Raw genomic sequence first — 13,835 nt, forward strand, 5'->3', positions numbered from 1 at the left:
GGAACCTTGGTGTCCTACCTCAGCCTGAGGTGAGCATCTGACCCCATATCCTTTCCATCATCAAGACTGCCACTTCCACCCCTGTAACATGGTCAGTGTGTGCCCCAGCCTCAGCTCGGCTGCTGCTGAAGCCCTCACCCATGCCTTTTGTTACACTCCGACTTGACAATTCTAACCATCGCCAGGCTGGCCTCCCATTTTCCAAGCTCTGTAAACTTCAGCTCATCCAAACATCCACTCGTTTCCTAACTCTTACTAAGTTCTGTTCACCTATCACCCCTGTGCTCACTGACCTACATTGACAGCCAGTCCAGCAGCTCCTCAGTTTTAAAATTCTTCATCCTTGTTTTCAAATCCCTCTATGGCTTTGCATATTCTGTATCTTTTTAGCCTCCTCCAACCCTCCAAGATACCTGGGATGGATTTTATGGGGCCCCGTGGTCCCGCCATCACCCCCCCACCCAGCTAAAAACTTGGGGTGTGGGTGGGGAGTTCTGCCTACACTCCTGATGGCTGCCCCACAGCAGTTTAATGCAGGGAGGATGTCCTTGCATTAGAGACCTACCTGAGAGAGCTGCCGGCAAATCAAATGGGCAGCAGCTCTGTTGTCCCAGCACCGCCACTGGGAGTGGTGGCCATTTCTGGGACTACATGATGGCCCACCACACCAAGAAGCCCATGTAAATGTGGGGTCAGGCAGTCTCACCAAGGCCTGCCAATCTGTTCTGGTGAGGGGAGTGGGGAGGCAATGGGGTTAGGATTAGAGAGGGTATGACTTTGGTGCTGGGGAGGGGTGTGGTGTTGTACCTCGCAAAGGAGACCCCCCCCCACCCTTGCCTGACATCAGCTCGTGCAGCTGAAGTTGTCAGGCTACCCGCATGGCATGGGTCTCTCCCCACCACGGGTGAAATACTGATGGCAGCAGATGAGGCCCCCTGGCCACTTAAGGACCTCAATAGGCCTAAGGGCCTGATTCCTCCCCCACCTGCTGTAAGATATCTGTCAGATCTGGGGTGGGTGGATAGACAGTGGGAAGGCCATCTGCTGGATTTAATATGCCTCCCTGCCTTCAAACCCGCTGGTGGGGGAGCGTATTATCCAACTCCAACATTAGTAACTGCGCCTTCAGCCATCAAGGCCTAAAGCGCCGGGATTTCTTCCCTACGTTTCTTGACTTCTCTTTCCTCCTTTAAGATAAACCTCTTTGACCAAGTAGGTCCTCTGACCTACTATCTCACGTGGCATGGTGCCAAATGTTGGGCATTAAATACTGCCTTGCCAGTAAGCTTTCTTGATATCTTCAGAACAAGGGGAGCATTAAATGCCTATTGTGCTAAAGGATTTGCATGTGACTGTAGGGTTCAAGAGGGATAATTTGAACTTGTGCAACAAGGTTTGAATCTTAAAACGTATAAAAACAAAAAACTGCGGATGCTGGAAATCCAAAAGGTTTGAATCTTGCTTTTTCTGTTCAAATGTGTTACAACCTGTAGGATGAAATGCTATTAAAATTATAATCCAAGATTTTAAAAATTGGAAATGTTGATAAACAAAAATAAAACTAGAAAGTCCTGTATTCATGTTTCAGCTGGAGAGCCATTGCCAGAATGGGATGTGGCCTATTGGGGAATAGTTATACCTTCTACTTAAGGGTTCCTTCCACACATTTTAGTTTCTAGGCTTTATTTTATATGGGGCTGCACAGTCCCAGTGTATTTTTATTATTTCACTTACTCTAACTCCTACACTATACACTATAACCTTAAAATTCTAGCAAGAAATATGTCCATTATTTAAACCTTCATTCAGTTATCTACCAACAATAAAGTAAAATGGTGCATGTTTTAATCACACTTCTGTCTCCATGTACTCCCTCAGAATAATAACTGATGAATACATGTACTGACATAACATGGGGGCATAGCTTGGTAAAGTACAGTTATGTTACTGGACTAGTAATCCAGCTCTAAAAAAGAGTCATACCGACTCAAAATGTTAACTGTTTCTCTCTCCACAGCTGTCAGACCTGCTGAGTTTTTCCAGCATTTTGTTTTTATTATAGCAATTCAAAAGCTTGAACTAATTTATTAAAGCATGTATTTACTCAATGTTTTCCCTTTGGGGAATAGTGGGGAGGTGGTGGAAGGATTCCTGGGCTGATTATCAGCCTGTTGAACGGCATCATGAACACTCCTTCTGTGGCCAGCAAGTCCTGGCGTGGGATTTGAACCTGGTGTTTCTGGCCCAGAGTTGGGACACTACCATCACACCACAAGGCCTCCATCCTGAACTAATGATTTGAAAACACAGGTTCAAATGGCACCCACCATAGCAGCATCTGGAGAATCTAAATTCAGTTACTTGAATAAATCTAGAATAAAAAGTTGGTGCTAGTAATGATGACCATGAAATTACCAGTTTGTTGCAAAAATCTGGTTCACTAATGTCCTTTAGGAAAGAAAATCTGCCATCCTTACCTGGTCTCGTTTACATGTGACTCCAGACCCACAGCAATGTGGTTGACTCTTAACCGCCTCTGAAATGGCCTAGCAAACCACTTGGTTGCATTCAAGAATATGGCTCACCACCATATTCTCAAGGGCGATTGATGAACAATAAAAGCTGGCCTTACCAGAAACACCCACATCCCATGAATGAATAAAAAGAAATGCACTACTAGTTCCTCTCTCAATTGCATCTCACTCCTGCCACTCAGAAAAAGACAGAGTTAACGCTTGGAGTCTGTATGATTCTTCTTTAGAGCTTGGACTCAAAATGTTAACTCTTCTCTCCACAGACGCTGTTAGACCTGCTGAGTTTTTCCAGCATTTTCTGTTTTTGTTTCAGAATCCCAGCATCTGCAGTATTTTGTTTTTATCTGAGCTATTCCTGACCTTCCCCACCTCATTCTCACAGCCAGTCACACCTGTTCAATTCCTATCTGACATTGTTCCCCTTCCCAGTAAAGTTCCCACCATATTTCCCAAATCTCTGCTTCGTTCCAAATCCACACCTACATATTTCACACCTTCTGCCACACAAACACCCACAATATCTCCCAGATTTACTCCCATTCTTATCAACCCCACTCAATCCCACCTTGTGATTGCTTTCCACCTCCTCCCAGCAAAAAGTCATTCGGAAGCTACTTCCAACGCAGTTTCACCAGTGATGCTGTTACTAACTCCCACCACAGCACCACACAGCACAAAATATATGCATAACATGCCAATACTAGCACCAAGACAAGACAATAAACATATACAAACCAAAAACAGCACCATTGTATAGATTACACATACCTGACTTGTCACTATGCCATTACCCATGAGCTGAGGTTCCTATTAAAAAACAATACTAGAACTAGATCGTTCTACTGCTTTTTGCTGACTAACTTCAGCAACCTCTTAAATAACCTCTGTCTAACCCTCAAATTTGCTTAACAACAGTATTTGTGACCTTAAAGGAACTCACTTTTTAAAAATATTTTATTGCCTGTGGGCGCGCTGTCAAGGCCAGAGTTTGCTGCCCTTCCCCAAATGCCCTTGAATTGAGTGGCTTGCTAGGCCATTTCAGAGGGCAGTTAAGAGTCAACTTATGATTGTGGTTCTAGAGTCACGTGTAGGCCAGACCAGATATGCCAGGGGCATAGATTTAAGGTAAGGGGCAGGAGGTTTAGAGGGGATGTGAGGAAGGATTTTTCACCCAGAGGGTGGTGGGAATCTGGAACTCACTGCCTGAAAGGGTGGTGGAGGCAGAAACCCTCATAACATTTAAGAAGTATTTGGATAGTTACTTGCGATGCCATGGCATACAGGGCTATGGGCCCAGTGCTGCAACATGGGATGAGAATAGTTAGGTACTTGTTTGACTGGCGCAGACTCGATGGGCCAAAGGACCTTTTTCTGTGCTGTAGACCTCTATGACCATGACCAGGTAAGGACAGCAGATTTCCTTCCCTAAAGGACATTAATGAACCAGATAGGTTTTATAACAATTGATGAGACTAGCTTTCAATTCCAGGTTTTATATATGAACATAAATTCCACTGGCTGCTGTGGTGGGATTTGAACCCTTGTCCCCAGAGCGTTAGCCTGGACCTCTGGATTACTAGTCCAGTGACATTACCACTACACCATCTCCTCCTGAAATGGATGGTCACGGGTGATAGAATAGTCTTGACCAAAGAAAATAGCTCGCCTTCCGACTTACCCAGAATGGTGTCAACTGAAGATTTGGTGGTATATGTCTAAGGTTTAGGAACAGTGTGAGTGGATGATCCATCTCAGCATCCTCTGAAGGTCCCCAGCATCACAGATGCCAGTCTTCAGTCAATTCGATTCACTCCACGTGATATCAAGAAACAGCTGAAGGCACCGGATACTGTAAGAGCTATGGGTCCTGACAATATTCCGGCAATAGTACTGAAGACTTGTGTTCCAGAACTTGCCACACCCCTAGCCAAGCTGTTCCAGTACAGCTACAACACTGGCATCTACCTGGCAATGTGCCCAGGTATGTCCTGTACACAAAAAGCAGGACAAATCCAACCGGGCCAATTACCGCCCCATCAGTCTGCTCTCCATCATCAGGAAAGTAATGGATGGGGTCATCAACAGTGCTATCAAATGGCACTTGCTTAGCAATAACATGCTCACTGATGCCCAGTTTGGGTTCTGCCAGGGCCACTCAGCTCCTGACCTCATTACAGCCTTGGTTCAAACATGGACAAAAGAGCTGAACTCCTGAGGTGAGGTGAGAGTGACTGCCCTTGACATCAAGGCAGCATTCGACCAAGTGTGGCATCAAGGAGCCCTAGCAAAAACTGAAGTCAGTGGAAACTCTCCGCTGGTTGGAGTCATACCTAGCACATAGGAAGATGGTTGTAGTTGTTGGAGGTCAATCGCCTCAGCTCCTGGACATCACTACAGGAGTTCCTCAGGGTAGTGTCCTCGACCCAACCTTCTTCAGCTGCTTCATCAATGACTCTCCTTCCATCATAAGGTCAGAAGTGGGGATGTTCACTGATGATTGCACAATATTCAGCACCATTCACGACTCCTCAGATACTGAAGTAGTTGATGTCCAAATGCAGCAAGACCTGGACAATATCCAGGCTTGGGCTGACAAGTGGCAAGTAACATACACACCACACGAGTGTCAGGCAATGACCATCTCAAACAAGAGAGAATCCAACCAACCATTGCCCCTTGATGTTCAATGGCACTACCATCATTGAATCCCCCACTAACAACATCCTGGGGGTTACCATTGACCAGAACCGGAACTGGACTAGCCATATAAATACTGTGGCTACAAGAGCAGGTCAGAGGCTAGAAATCATACGACGAGTAACCCACCTCCTGACTCCCCACAGCCTATCCACCATCTATAAGGCACAAGTCAGGAGTGTGATGGAATACTCCCCACTTGCCTGGATGAGTGCAGCTCCCACAACACTCAAGAAATTTGACACCATCCAGGACAAAGTAGCCTACTTGATTGGCACCACATCCACAAACATTCACTCTCTCCACCACTGATGCACAGTAGCAGCAGCGTGTACCATCTACAAGATGCACTGCAGGAACCCACCAAGTCTCCTTCGACAGCACCTTCCAAACCCACGACCACTACCGTCTAGAAGGACAAGGGCAGCAGGTAGATGGGAACACCACCACCTGAAAGTTCCCCCCAGATCACACACCATCCTGACTTGGAAATATATCGCCGTTCCTTCACTGTCACTGGGTCAAAATCCTGGAACTCCCTCCCTAACAGCACTGTGGGTGTACCTACACCACATGGACTGCAGCAGTTCAAGAAGGCAGCTCACCACCACTTTCTCAAAGGCAGCTAGGGATGGGTAATAAATGCTGGCCCAGCCAGCGAGGCCACATCCCGTGAATGAATAAAAAAAAACAAGGTGCAGAAGGAGGTCATTGAGCCCTTAAGCCCATTCTACTATTCTGTTGATCAAGGGTGATCTGTACCTCAACTGCATTTACCAACCTTTGATACCTTATGTGTCTATCTCTTCATCAAACCTATCAGTCGATTGATCGATCTATGTATCTTCATTGTAAAGATTGCAGTTGACTCCCAGCAACCACAGCCTTTTGGGGTGGCAGGTTCTAGATTTCCAATCCCCTTTATGTGAAGAAGCGCTTCCTAATTTCACTCCTGAATGGCTTAGTTCTAATTTTAAGATTATGTTCCATTCTGCATCATTTCCCATATCTACCAACAATAAAGTAAAATGGTACATGTTTTATTAGCCTTAATTAGACTCCTCTTTTACCATCTAAATTGAAGGGACTACAGGCCTAGTCAAATAAATCTGTCTTCATAATTTAGCCCTGTATTCTCTTTTATCATAGTGGTGAATCTCTACTGCACCCCTCCAAAGTTAACATAGGCTTCTTGAAGTACGGTGCCCAGAATTGAACACTGTACATGAGATGGGATGTGAACAAAACTGTACAGGTGTAGCATAATTCCCTCCCCTTTGTATTCCAGCCCCTGGAAATAAAGGCAAACATTCTGTTACATTTTTTGATGATGTTTTGTTCAGTCTGCTAATTTTTAGTGACCTGTGTATTTGAAAATTTACAATCTGCTAACCTCAGTATGTCCTGTTTGAACAGCAGTAAAACTGAGGTACCTTAGTAGAGACAGGTCAGGCTGCGGTATTGTTACAGCATACTAGCACTTTGTGTGTTATGGTCTTACCCTCATTAAATAGCACATCATCTGGTTTCCCATCACCGCACTCAGTAAATTACATCAGTGCAAAGTAAAATCAGAACAAATATGTGAAGCAAGCATGATACTTGTTAGAAATTATCTGTTAGGCCAGTCAGAGGAATCACAAAATTGGAGATTTAAAATAATTGGGCAATTCAGGTTTTAAATTTAAAAGCAAAAAGCGGATGCTGGAAATCTGAAACAAAAACAAAAATAGCTGGAAAAACTCAGCAGGTCTGACAGCATCTGCGGAGAGGAACACAGTTAACTTTTCAGGTCTGTATGATTCTTCATCAGGACTAAGGAAATATAGAAATGTGGTGAAATATAAGCTGGTTGAGTGGGGTGGGAGAGGTAGAGTTGGATAGAGGGCCAATGATAGGTGAAGGCAAAGAAGAGACTGCCAAAGATGTCATAGACAAAAGGACAAAGAGGTGTTGACGGTGGTGATATTATCAAAGGATGTGCTAATGGGGACATTAAGGGTAGAAAGCAGGACAAACAAGTGACAGATAGCCCTAGTGGGGGTGGGGTGGGGGGAAGGGGTTGAAATGGGTTAAATGGTGGAGATAAAACGATAGATCGAAATAAATTTAAAAATAATTGGGAAAAGAAAAATATATTCAAAAAAATTCTAAATTATTGGAAAAATGTTAGATCCGTGAAGGTCCCTTCCCTTCCCTTCCTTGACCTCTTTGTCTCAATTTCTGGTGATAGACTGTCCACCAATATTCATTACAAGCCTACTGACTCCCACAGCTACCTCAACTACAGCCCCTCACACCCCGCTTCCTGTAAGGACTCCATCCCATTCTCTCAGTTCCTTCGCATCTGTTCTGATGATGTCACTTTCCAAAACAGTTCCTCTGACATGTCTTCCTTCTTCCTTAACCGAGGTTTTCCACCCACGGTGGTTGACAGGGCCCTCAACCATGTCCGGCCCATCTCCCGTGCATCTGCCCTCACTCCTTTCTCTCCCTCACAGAACCACGATAGGGTCCCCCTTGTCCTCACTTATCACCTCACCAGCCTCCGCATTCAGATCATCCTCCGCCATTTCCGCCAACTCCAACATGATGCCACCACCAAACACATCTTCCCTTCACCCCCCGGCAGCATTCCGCAGGGATTGTTCTCTCTGGGACACCCTGGTCCATTCCTCCATCACCTCCTATACCTCAACCCCCTCCCACAGCACCTTCCCAGGCAACCGCAGAAGGTGTAACACCTGCCCCTTTACTTCCCCCCTCCTCACCGTCCAAGGGCCCAAACACTCGTTTCAAGTGAAGCAACATTTCACTTGCACTTCCCTCAATTTAGTCTACTGCATTCGCTGCTCCCAATGTGGTTTCCTCTACATTGGAGAGATCAAACGCAGACTGGGTGACCGCTGTGCGGAACACCTTTGGTCTGTCCACAAGCATGACCCAGACCTTCCTGTGGATTACCATTTCAACTCTCCACCCTGCTGTCATGCCCACATGTCTGTCCTTGGCTTGCTGCAATGTTCCAGTGAAGCTCAATGCAAACTGGAGGAACAGCATCAAATCTTCTGACTAGGCACTTTACAGCCTTAAGGACTTAACATTGAGTTCAACAACTTCAGATGATGAACTCTCTCCTCCATCCCCACCCCTTTTCCGATCCCTCTTTTTCCAATAATTTATAATTTTTCAAAATATATTTTTCTTTTCCCACCTATTTTTAAATTTATTTCGATCTATCGTTTTATCTCCACCTTTTAGCCCATTTCGATCCCTTTCCCCCACCCCACCCCCACTAGGGCCATCTGCCACTAGCTTGTCCTGCTTTCTACCCTTAATGTCACCATTAGCACATCCTTTGATAATATCACCACCGTTAACACCCCTTTATCCTTTTGTCTATGACATCTTTGGCAATCTCTTCTTTGCCTCCACCTATCACTGGCCCTCTATCCAGCTCTACCTGTCCCACCCCACTCAACCAGCTTATATTTCACCAAATTTCTACATTTCCTTAGTTCTGATGAAGAGTCATACGGACTCGAAACGTTAACTGTGTTCTTCGCCGTAGATGCTGTCAGACCTGCTGTGTTTTTCCAGGTTTTATAGGGATGGGGTTTCGTGAGGCAAATGCCTTCCACATAATTTTCTTATAATCTCTGTACCACTAGAACCCTGCCATTTTCACAACTATTCCCATATCCTGAGCACAGACTGGGACCCGTGAAGATTTCCTGCCTTTTGAGTCTTAAATTTGGCTAACTTGGTGCCATTGCTTCCATGTTGGAGTGTTTGTTGGGGGGTTGGACTCCCTTAGACACGCTTTTAGTCTGCTCACACTAACTCCTGTTTCTAATATTGAAAACCTGGAACAAAAACAAAAATACCTGGAAAAACTCAGCAGATCTGGCAGCATCTGCAGAGAGGAGGAGCACAGTTAACGTTTCGAGTCCATATGACTCTTTACTAGAACTAAGGAAAAATAGAAAAGAGGTGAAAGATAAGCTGGTTTAAGGGGGGATGGTGGGACAAGTAGAGCTGGATAGAGGGCCAGTGGTAGGTGGAGATAACCAAAAGATGTCACAGACAAAAGGACAAAGAGGTGTTGAAGGTAGTAGTATTATCTAAGGGTAATAAAAGGGGGATCGGAAAGGGGATCGGGATGGAGGAGAGAGTTCATGATCTAAAATTGTTGAACTCAATATTCAGTCCGAAAGGCTGTAAAGTGCCGAGTTCTACCCTTAATTAGCACATTCCTTTAGATAACATTACCACCTTCAACACCTCTTTGTCCTTTTGTCTGTGACATCTTTTGGTTATCTCCACCTATCGCTGGCCCTCTATCCAGCTCTTCTTGTCCCAACCCTCCCTTAAACCAACTTATATTTCACCCCTTTTCTATTTTTCCTTAGTTCTGTTGAAGAGTCACGCGGACTCAAAACGTTAACTGTGCTGGGTTGCTGTCTAAAACCTTTCTGCCACAGAGGGACTGGGAACTGTGTAGAGCCCCTCGGGCTGTACAGCTCAAAATGAATGTCTGCAAATGACTGTAATATTCATTGTTTGTACTGATACACCTTGTGATTCATGTTGTAAAAGTTGAACCTGATTGTACTTTTGTGATGGTGATTTTGAAATGGTTTGGAATGTTGTTCCAGATATTTTATGAATAAAGTATATTTTTCCAAAAAAAAAACAGACCTGCTGAGTTTTTCCAGGTATTTTTGTTTTTGATTTCCAGCATCCGCAGTTTTTTGCTTTTATTGAAAACCTGGAGTTGTGGGTACTTCATGGACCTAACATTTTGCACTGCAAATGATTTTGTAAGTTGAGGTTGTGTACCTCAAAGATATTTGCATTTTACCCTGTTCCTTTCTTTCAATAGGTGGTGGGGCAGTTTATCAGCCTGTTACCGTGGTTACACCTCAAGGTCAGGTAGTGACGCAAACACATGGCACAATACGTATTCAGAATGCACAGGTGAGTTTACAGCTTCATTTGACTGAGTGTGGCAACAAGGAGCCCTAGCTGCTGTCAATGGGATTCGGGGGAAAACTCTCCACTGGTTGGAGTCATACCTAGCACAAAGGAAGATGGTTGTGGTTGTTGGAGGTCATTCATCTCAGCTCCAGGGCACCACCAAAATCTACAAGGCACAAGTCAGGAGTGAGATGGAATACTCTCCACTTGCCTGGATGAGTGCAGCTCCTAAAACAATCAAGAAGCTGGACACCATCCAGGACAAAGCAGCCCACTTGATTGGCACCCCATCTATAAACATTCACTCCTTCCACCACCGACGCACAGTAGCAGCAGTGTGTACCATCTACAAGGTGCACTGCAGGAACTCACCAAGACTCCTTTGACAGCACCTTCCAAACCCACGAGCACTACCATCTAGAAGGACAAGGACAGCAGATAGATGGGAACACCACCACCTGGAATTTCCCCTCCAAGCCACTCACCACCCTGACTTGGAAATATATCTCTGTTCCTTAACTGTCGCTGGGTCAAAATTTTGGAACTCCCTCCCTAACTGCACTGTGGGTGTGCCTATACCACATGGACTGCAGCGGTTCAAGAAGGCAGCTCAGCACCACCTTCTCAAGAGCAACTAGGGATGGGCAATAAATGCTGGTCTAGACAGCGACGCCCACATCCCTTGAACAAATTAAAAAATTGTGTTGCATAATGAGAGAGAGCTAGTCATGAGTGACAATGTCATAAAGCAACATGTAGAAATTGTAGAATGGTAATTATTTAGTTTTGTAACATTTCAGCTGCTAGGATTGTTAACTATGTAGAACTCTAACTCAAGAGCAAACATAACAAATATGACACATAACTAACTACACATATTTCACACCACCTCCCACAATGTACAGGCTGGTTACACTGATGCCCAAAAGGAACTGTAGCAGTGTACAGGCCGGTGACACTGATACCCAGAACAACCAGTTGCACTGTACAGGCCGGTTATACTGATATCCAGAACACAGTCGCACTGTACAGGCCAGTTATACTAGTACCCATAACACAGTCACACTGTACAGGCCGGTTACACTGATACCCAAAACAACCAGTCACACTGTATAGGCCGGTTATACTGATATCCAGAACATAGTCACAGTGTACAGGCCGGTGACACTGATACCCAGAACAACCAGTCGCACTGTTCAGGCTGGTTATACTGATACCCAGAACAATCAGTCACACTGTACAGGCCAGTTATACTGATATCCAGAAAACAGTTGCACTGTACAGGCCGGTTATACTAGTACCCAGAACACAGTCGGACTGTACAGGCCGGTTACACTGATACCTAGAACAACCAGTTGCACTGTACAGGCCGGTTATACTGATATCCAAAACATAGTCACAGTGTACAGGCCGGTTATACTGATGCCCAGAACACAGTCACACTGTACAGGCCAGTTATACTGATATCCAGAACACAGTCGGACTGTACAGGCTGGTTATACTGATACCCTGAACAACCAGAAGCACTGTACAGGCTGGTTATACTGATATCCAGAACACAGTCGGACTGTACAGGCCGGCTATACTGATACCCTGAACAACCAGTCGCACTGTACAGGCCGGTTATACTGATATCCAGAACACAGTCGCACTGTACAGGCCGGTTATACTGATATCCAGAACACAGTCGGACTGTACAGGCCGGCTATACTGTTACCCTGAACAACCAGTCGCACTGTACAGGCCGGTTATACTGATATCCAGAACACAGTCGGACTGTACAGGCCGGCTATACTGTTACCCTGAACAACCAGTCGCACTGTACAGGCCGGTTATACTGATATCCAGAACACAGTCGCACTGTACAGGCTGGTAACATTGATACCCAGAACACAGTTACACTGTACAGGCCGGTTACACTGATACCCAGAACACAATGTTGCACTGTACAGGCCAGTTATAATAGTACCCAGAACACACAGTCGTAGCATATAGGCTGGTTTTACTGGTATCCAGAAAACTCAGCCGCAGGGCAGAGGCTGGCTGTTTTTTGTTGGGTAAGGGTATCAAGCGATATGGAGCTAAGATGAGTAAGTGCAGTTGAGGAACAGGTCAGCCAAGATCATACTTTAATGGCGGAACAGTCACATGGGGCTGATAGCCTCCTGTTCCTAAGATAATGGCATACTATTCAAAATCAGAGTTACACAGCAGGTGTTGGTATCCAGAACTAACTGTATGGAGATCTCTCGTGGTGATAGTGTAGTGTGCTGTGACTTCTCTGAATAAGCAACAGCTTGTGCAGACTTCAGACCAGGTATTCAACACTGAGTAGACTATTGAAGTATATAGAGGCTTAGTGTTTAAAACACAATGACTGAATTAATCTGTATTTGTGAGGAAAGTGAAATTATACTCCCTGATTTCCACATTACTCCTTCATTTTCTTTCAGCTTTTTTCTGTTCCTCTATGAGGAAGGCTATTCGGCCCAACCTAACTCACCCATCCAGAAATATCCTGAACTCCCCTATTGCAGTACTCATTTCTTAAAAGATTCCAGGGTTATTACCTCCACTGATCCATTGGCCACATTAAGGAGACAGGCTGCCTTCTAGTATCAGTACCAGCAGCTTCTTTAGCTGTAAGGCTCAACTTTCAAGATATGAGGGACCCCAGTACCATCCCGACAGCTTTCCTGGGACTTACTGGAATAGGAAAACCAATGCAGTGAGAATGTAGTTTTGCTTTTGACTTTCCTGAGGGCCAGTAGGAATGTAACCATAAGTTGCTGCAGCCTGCTGACTCAGTGCACCGCCCACTTAAGTCTCTCATCATTCATTCTGTGGAGGTAAATGAACAGTGGGAAACATTTAAAGAAACAATACAATGTTCAACAAAAATGTATTCCATTTGAAAACAAAAACTCAGCAAGGAAGACTCACCTGTGGCTCACTCAAGAAGTTAAGGACAGTATTAGGTAAGAGAAGAGGCTTGCAATATTGCAAAAACAGTAGCAAGCCTGAGGATTGGGAGTGTTTTAGAAACCAGCAAAGGGCCACCAAGATGTTGATAAACAGGGAGTAAATTAGCCAGAAATATAAAAACAGATTGTAAGATCTTTTATAAATATATAAAAAGGAAGAGAGTAGCTAAAGTAAAAGTTGGTCCCTTAGAATTAGAGACAGGAGGATTTATCATGGGGATTGAGGAAATGGCAGAGATATTGGCCTGAATTTTGCACTCGTCGGGCTTGCACGATTGGCAAGCCCAGGAACGGACAGGAAACGGGCCCTGGACCGTGATTTCATGCTGGCCAAGCAATTAACGGTCAACCAGCATGAAATACTCCCTGAGAAAGGCTCAGCACTGTCGATGGGGGCAGGAAGAGGGTGGGCACCGACGTCACCATGGGTGTTGGTGAGTGCTTCCAGTGAGCTCCCTGAAGGCAGACAGAAGCCTAAGGGAGCTGCAGACCTCCCAAGTAATAAAGCACAAAAGATGCTGCAGAAAATGTCCATGCAGCACAATCAAGCACCTGAAAGCATACCTCATAAAAATGCTGTCCCCAGATATTTCTTTTTATTTTATATCCTAACGGAGATTTCATCCTGCCCACGGATGAG

The 13,835-nt window shown here is 45.0% G+C and overlaps 1 protein-coding gene across 1 annotated transcript in view; it reads left to right on the forward strand.

Annotated features, from left to right (window-relative positions):
- pknox1.1 (pbx/knotted 1 homeobox 1.1) overlaps positions 1-13,835 on the forward strand; it is a 127,549-nt gene that overhangs the window by 77,435 nt on the left and 36,279 nt on the right. Inside the window, exon 7 of the mRNA XM_041211931.1 lies at positions 10,117-10,211. Coding sequence (XP_041067865.1) covers positions 10,117-10,211 — 95 coding nt within the window. The remainder of the gene's footprint in view (positions 1-10,116; positions 10,212-13,835) is intronic.

Source organism: Carcharodon carcharias, chromosome 18, assembly GCF_017639515.1.
Source record: "Carcharodon carcharias isolate sCarCar2 chromosome 18, sCarCar2.pri, whole genome shotgun sequence".
In the NCBI taxonomy this organism is placed as follows: Eukaryota; Metazoa; Chordata; class Chondrichthyes; order Lamniformes; family Lamnidae; genus Carcharodon; species Carcharodon carcharias.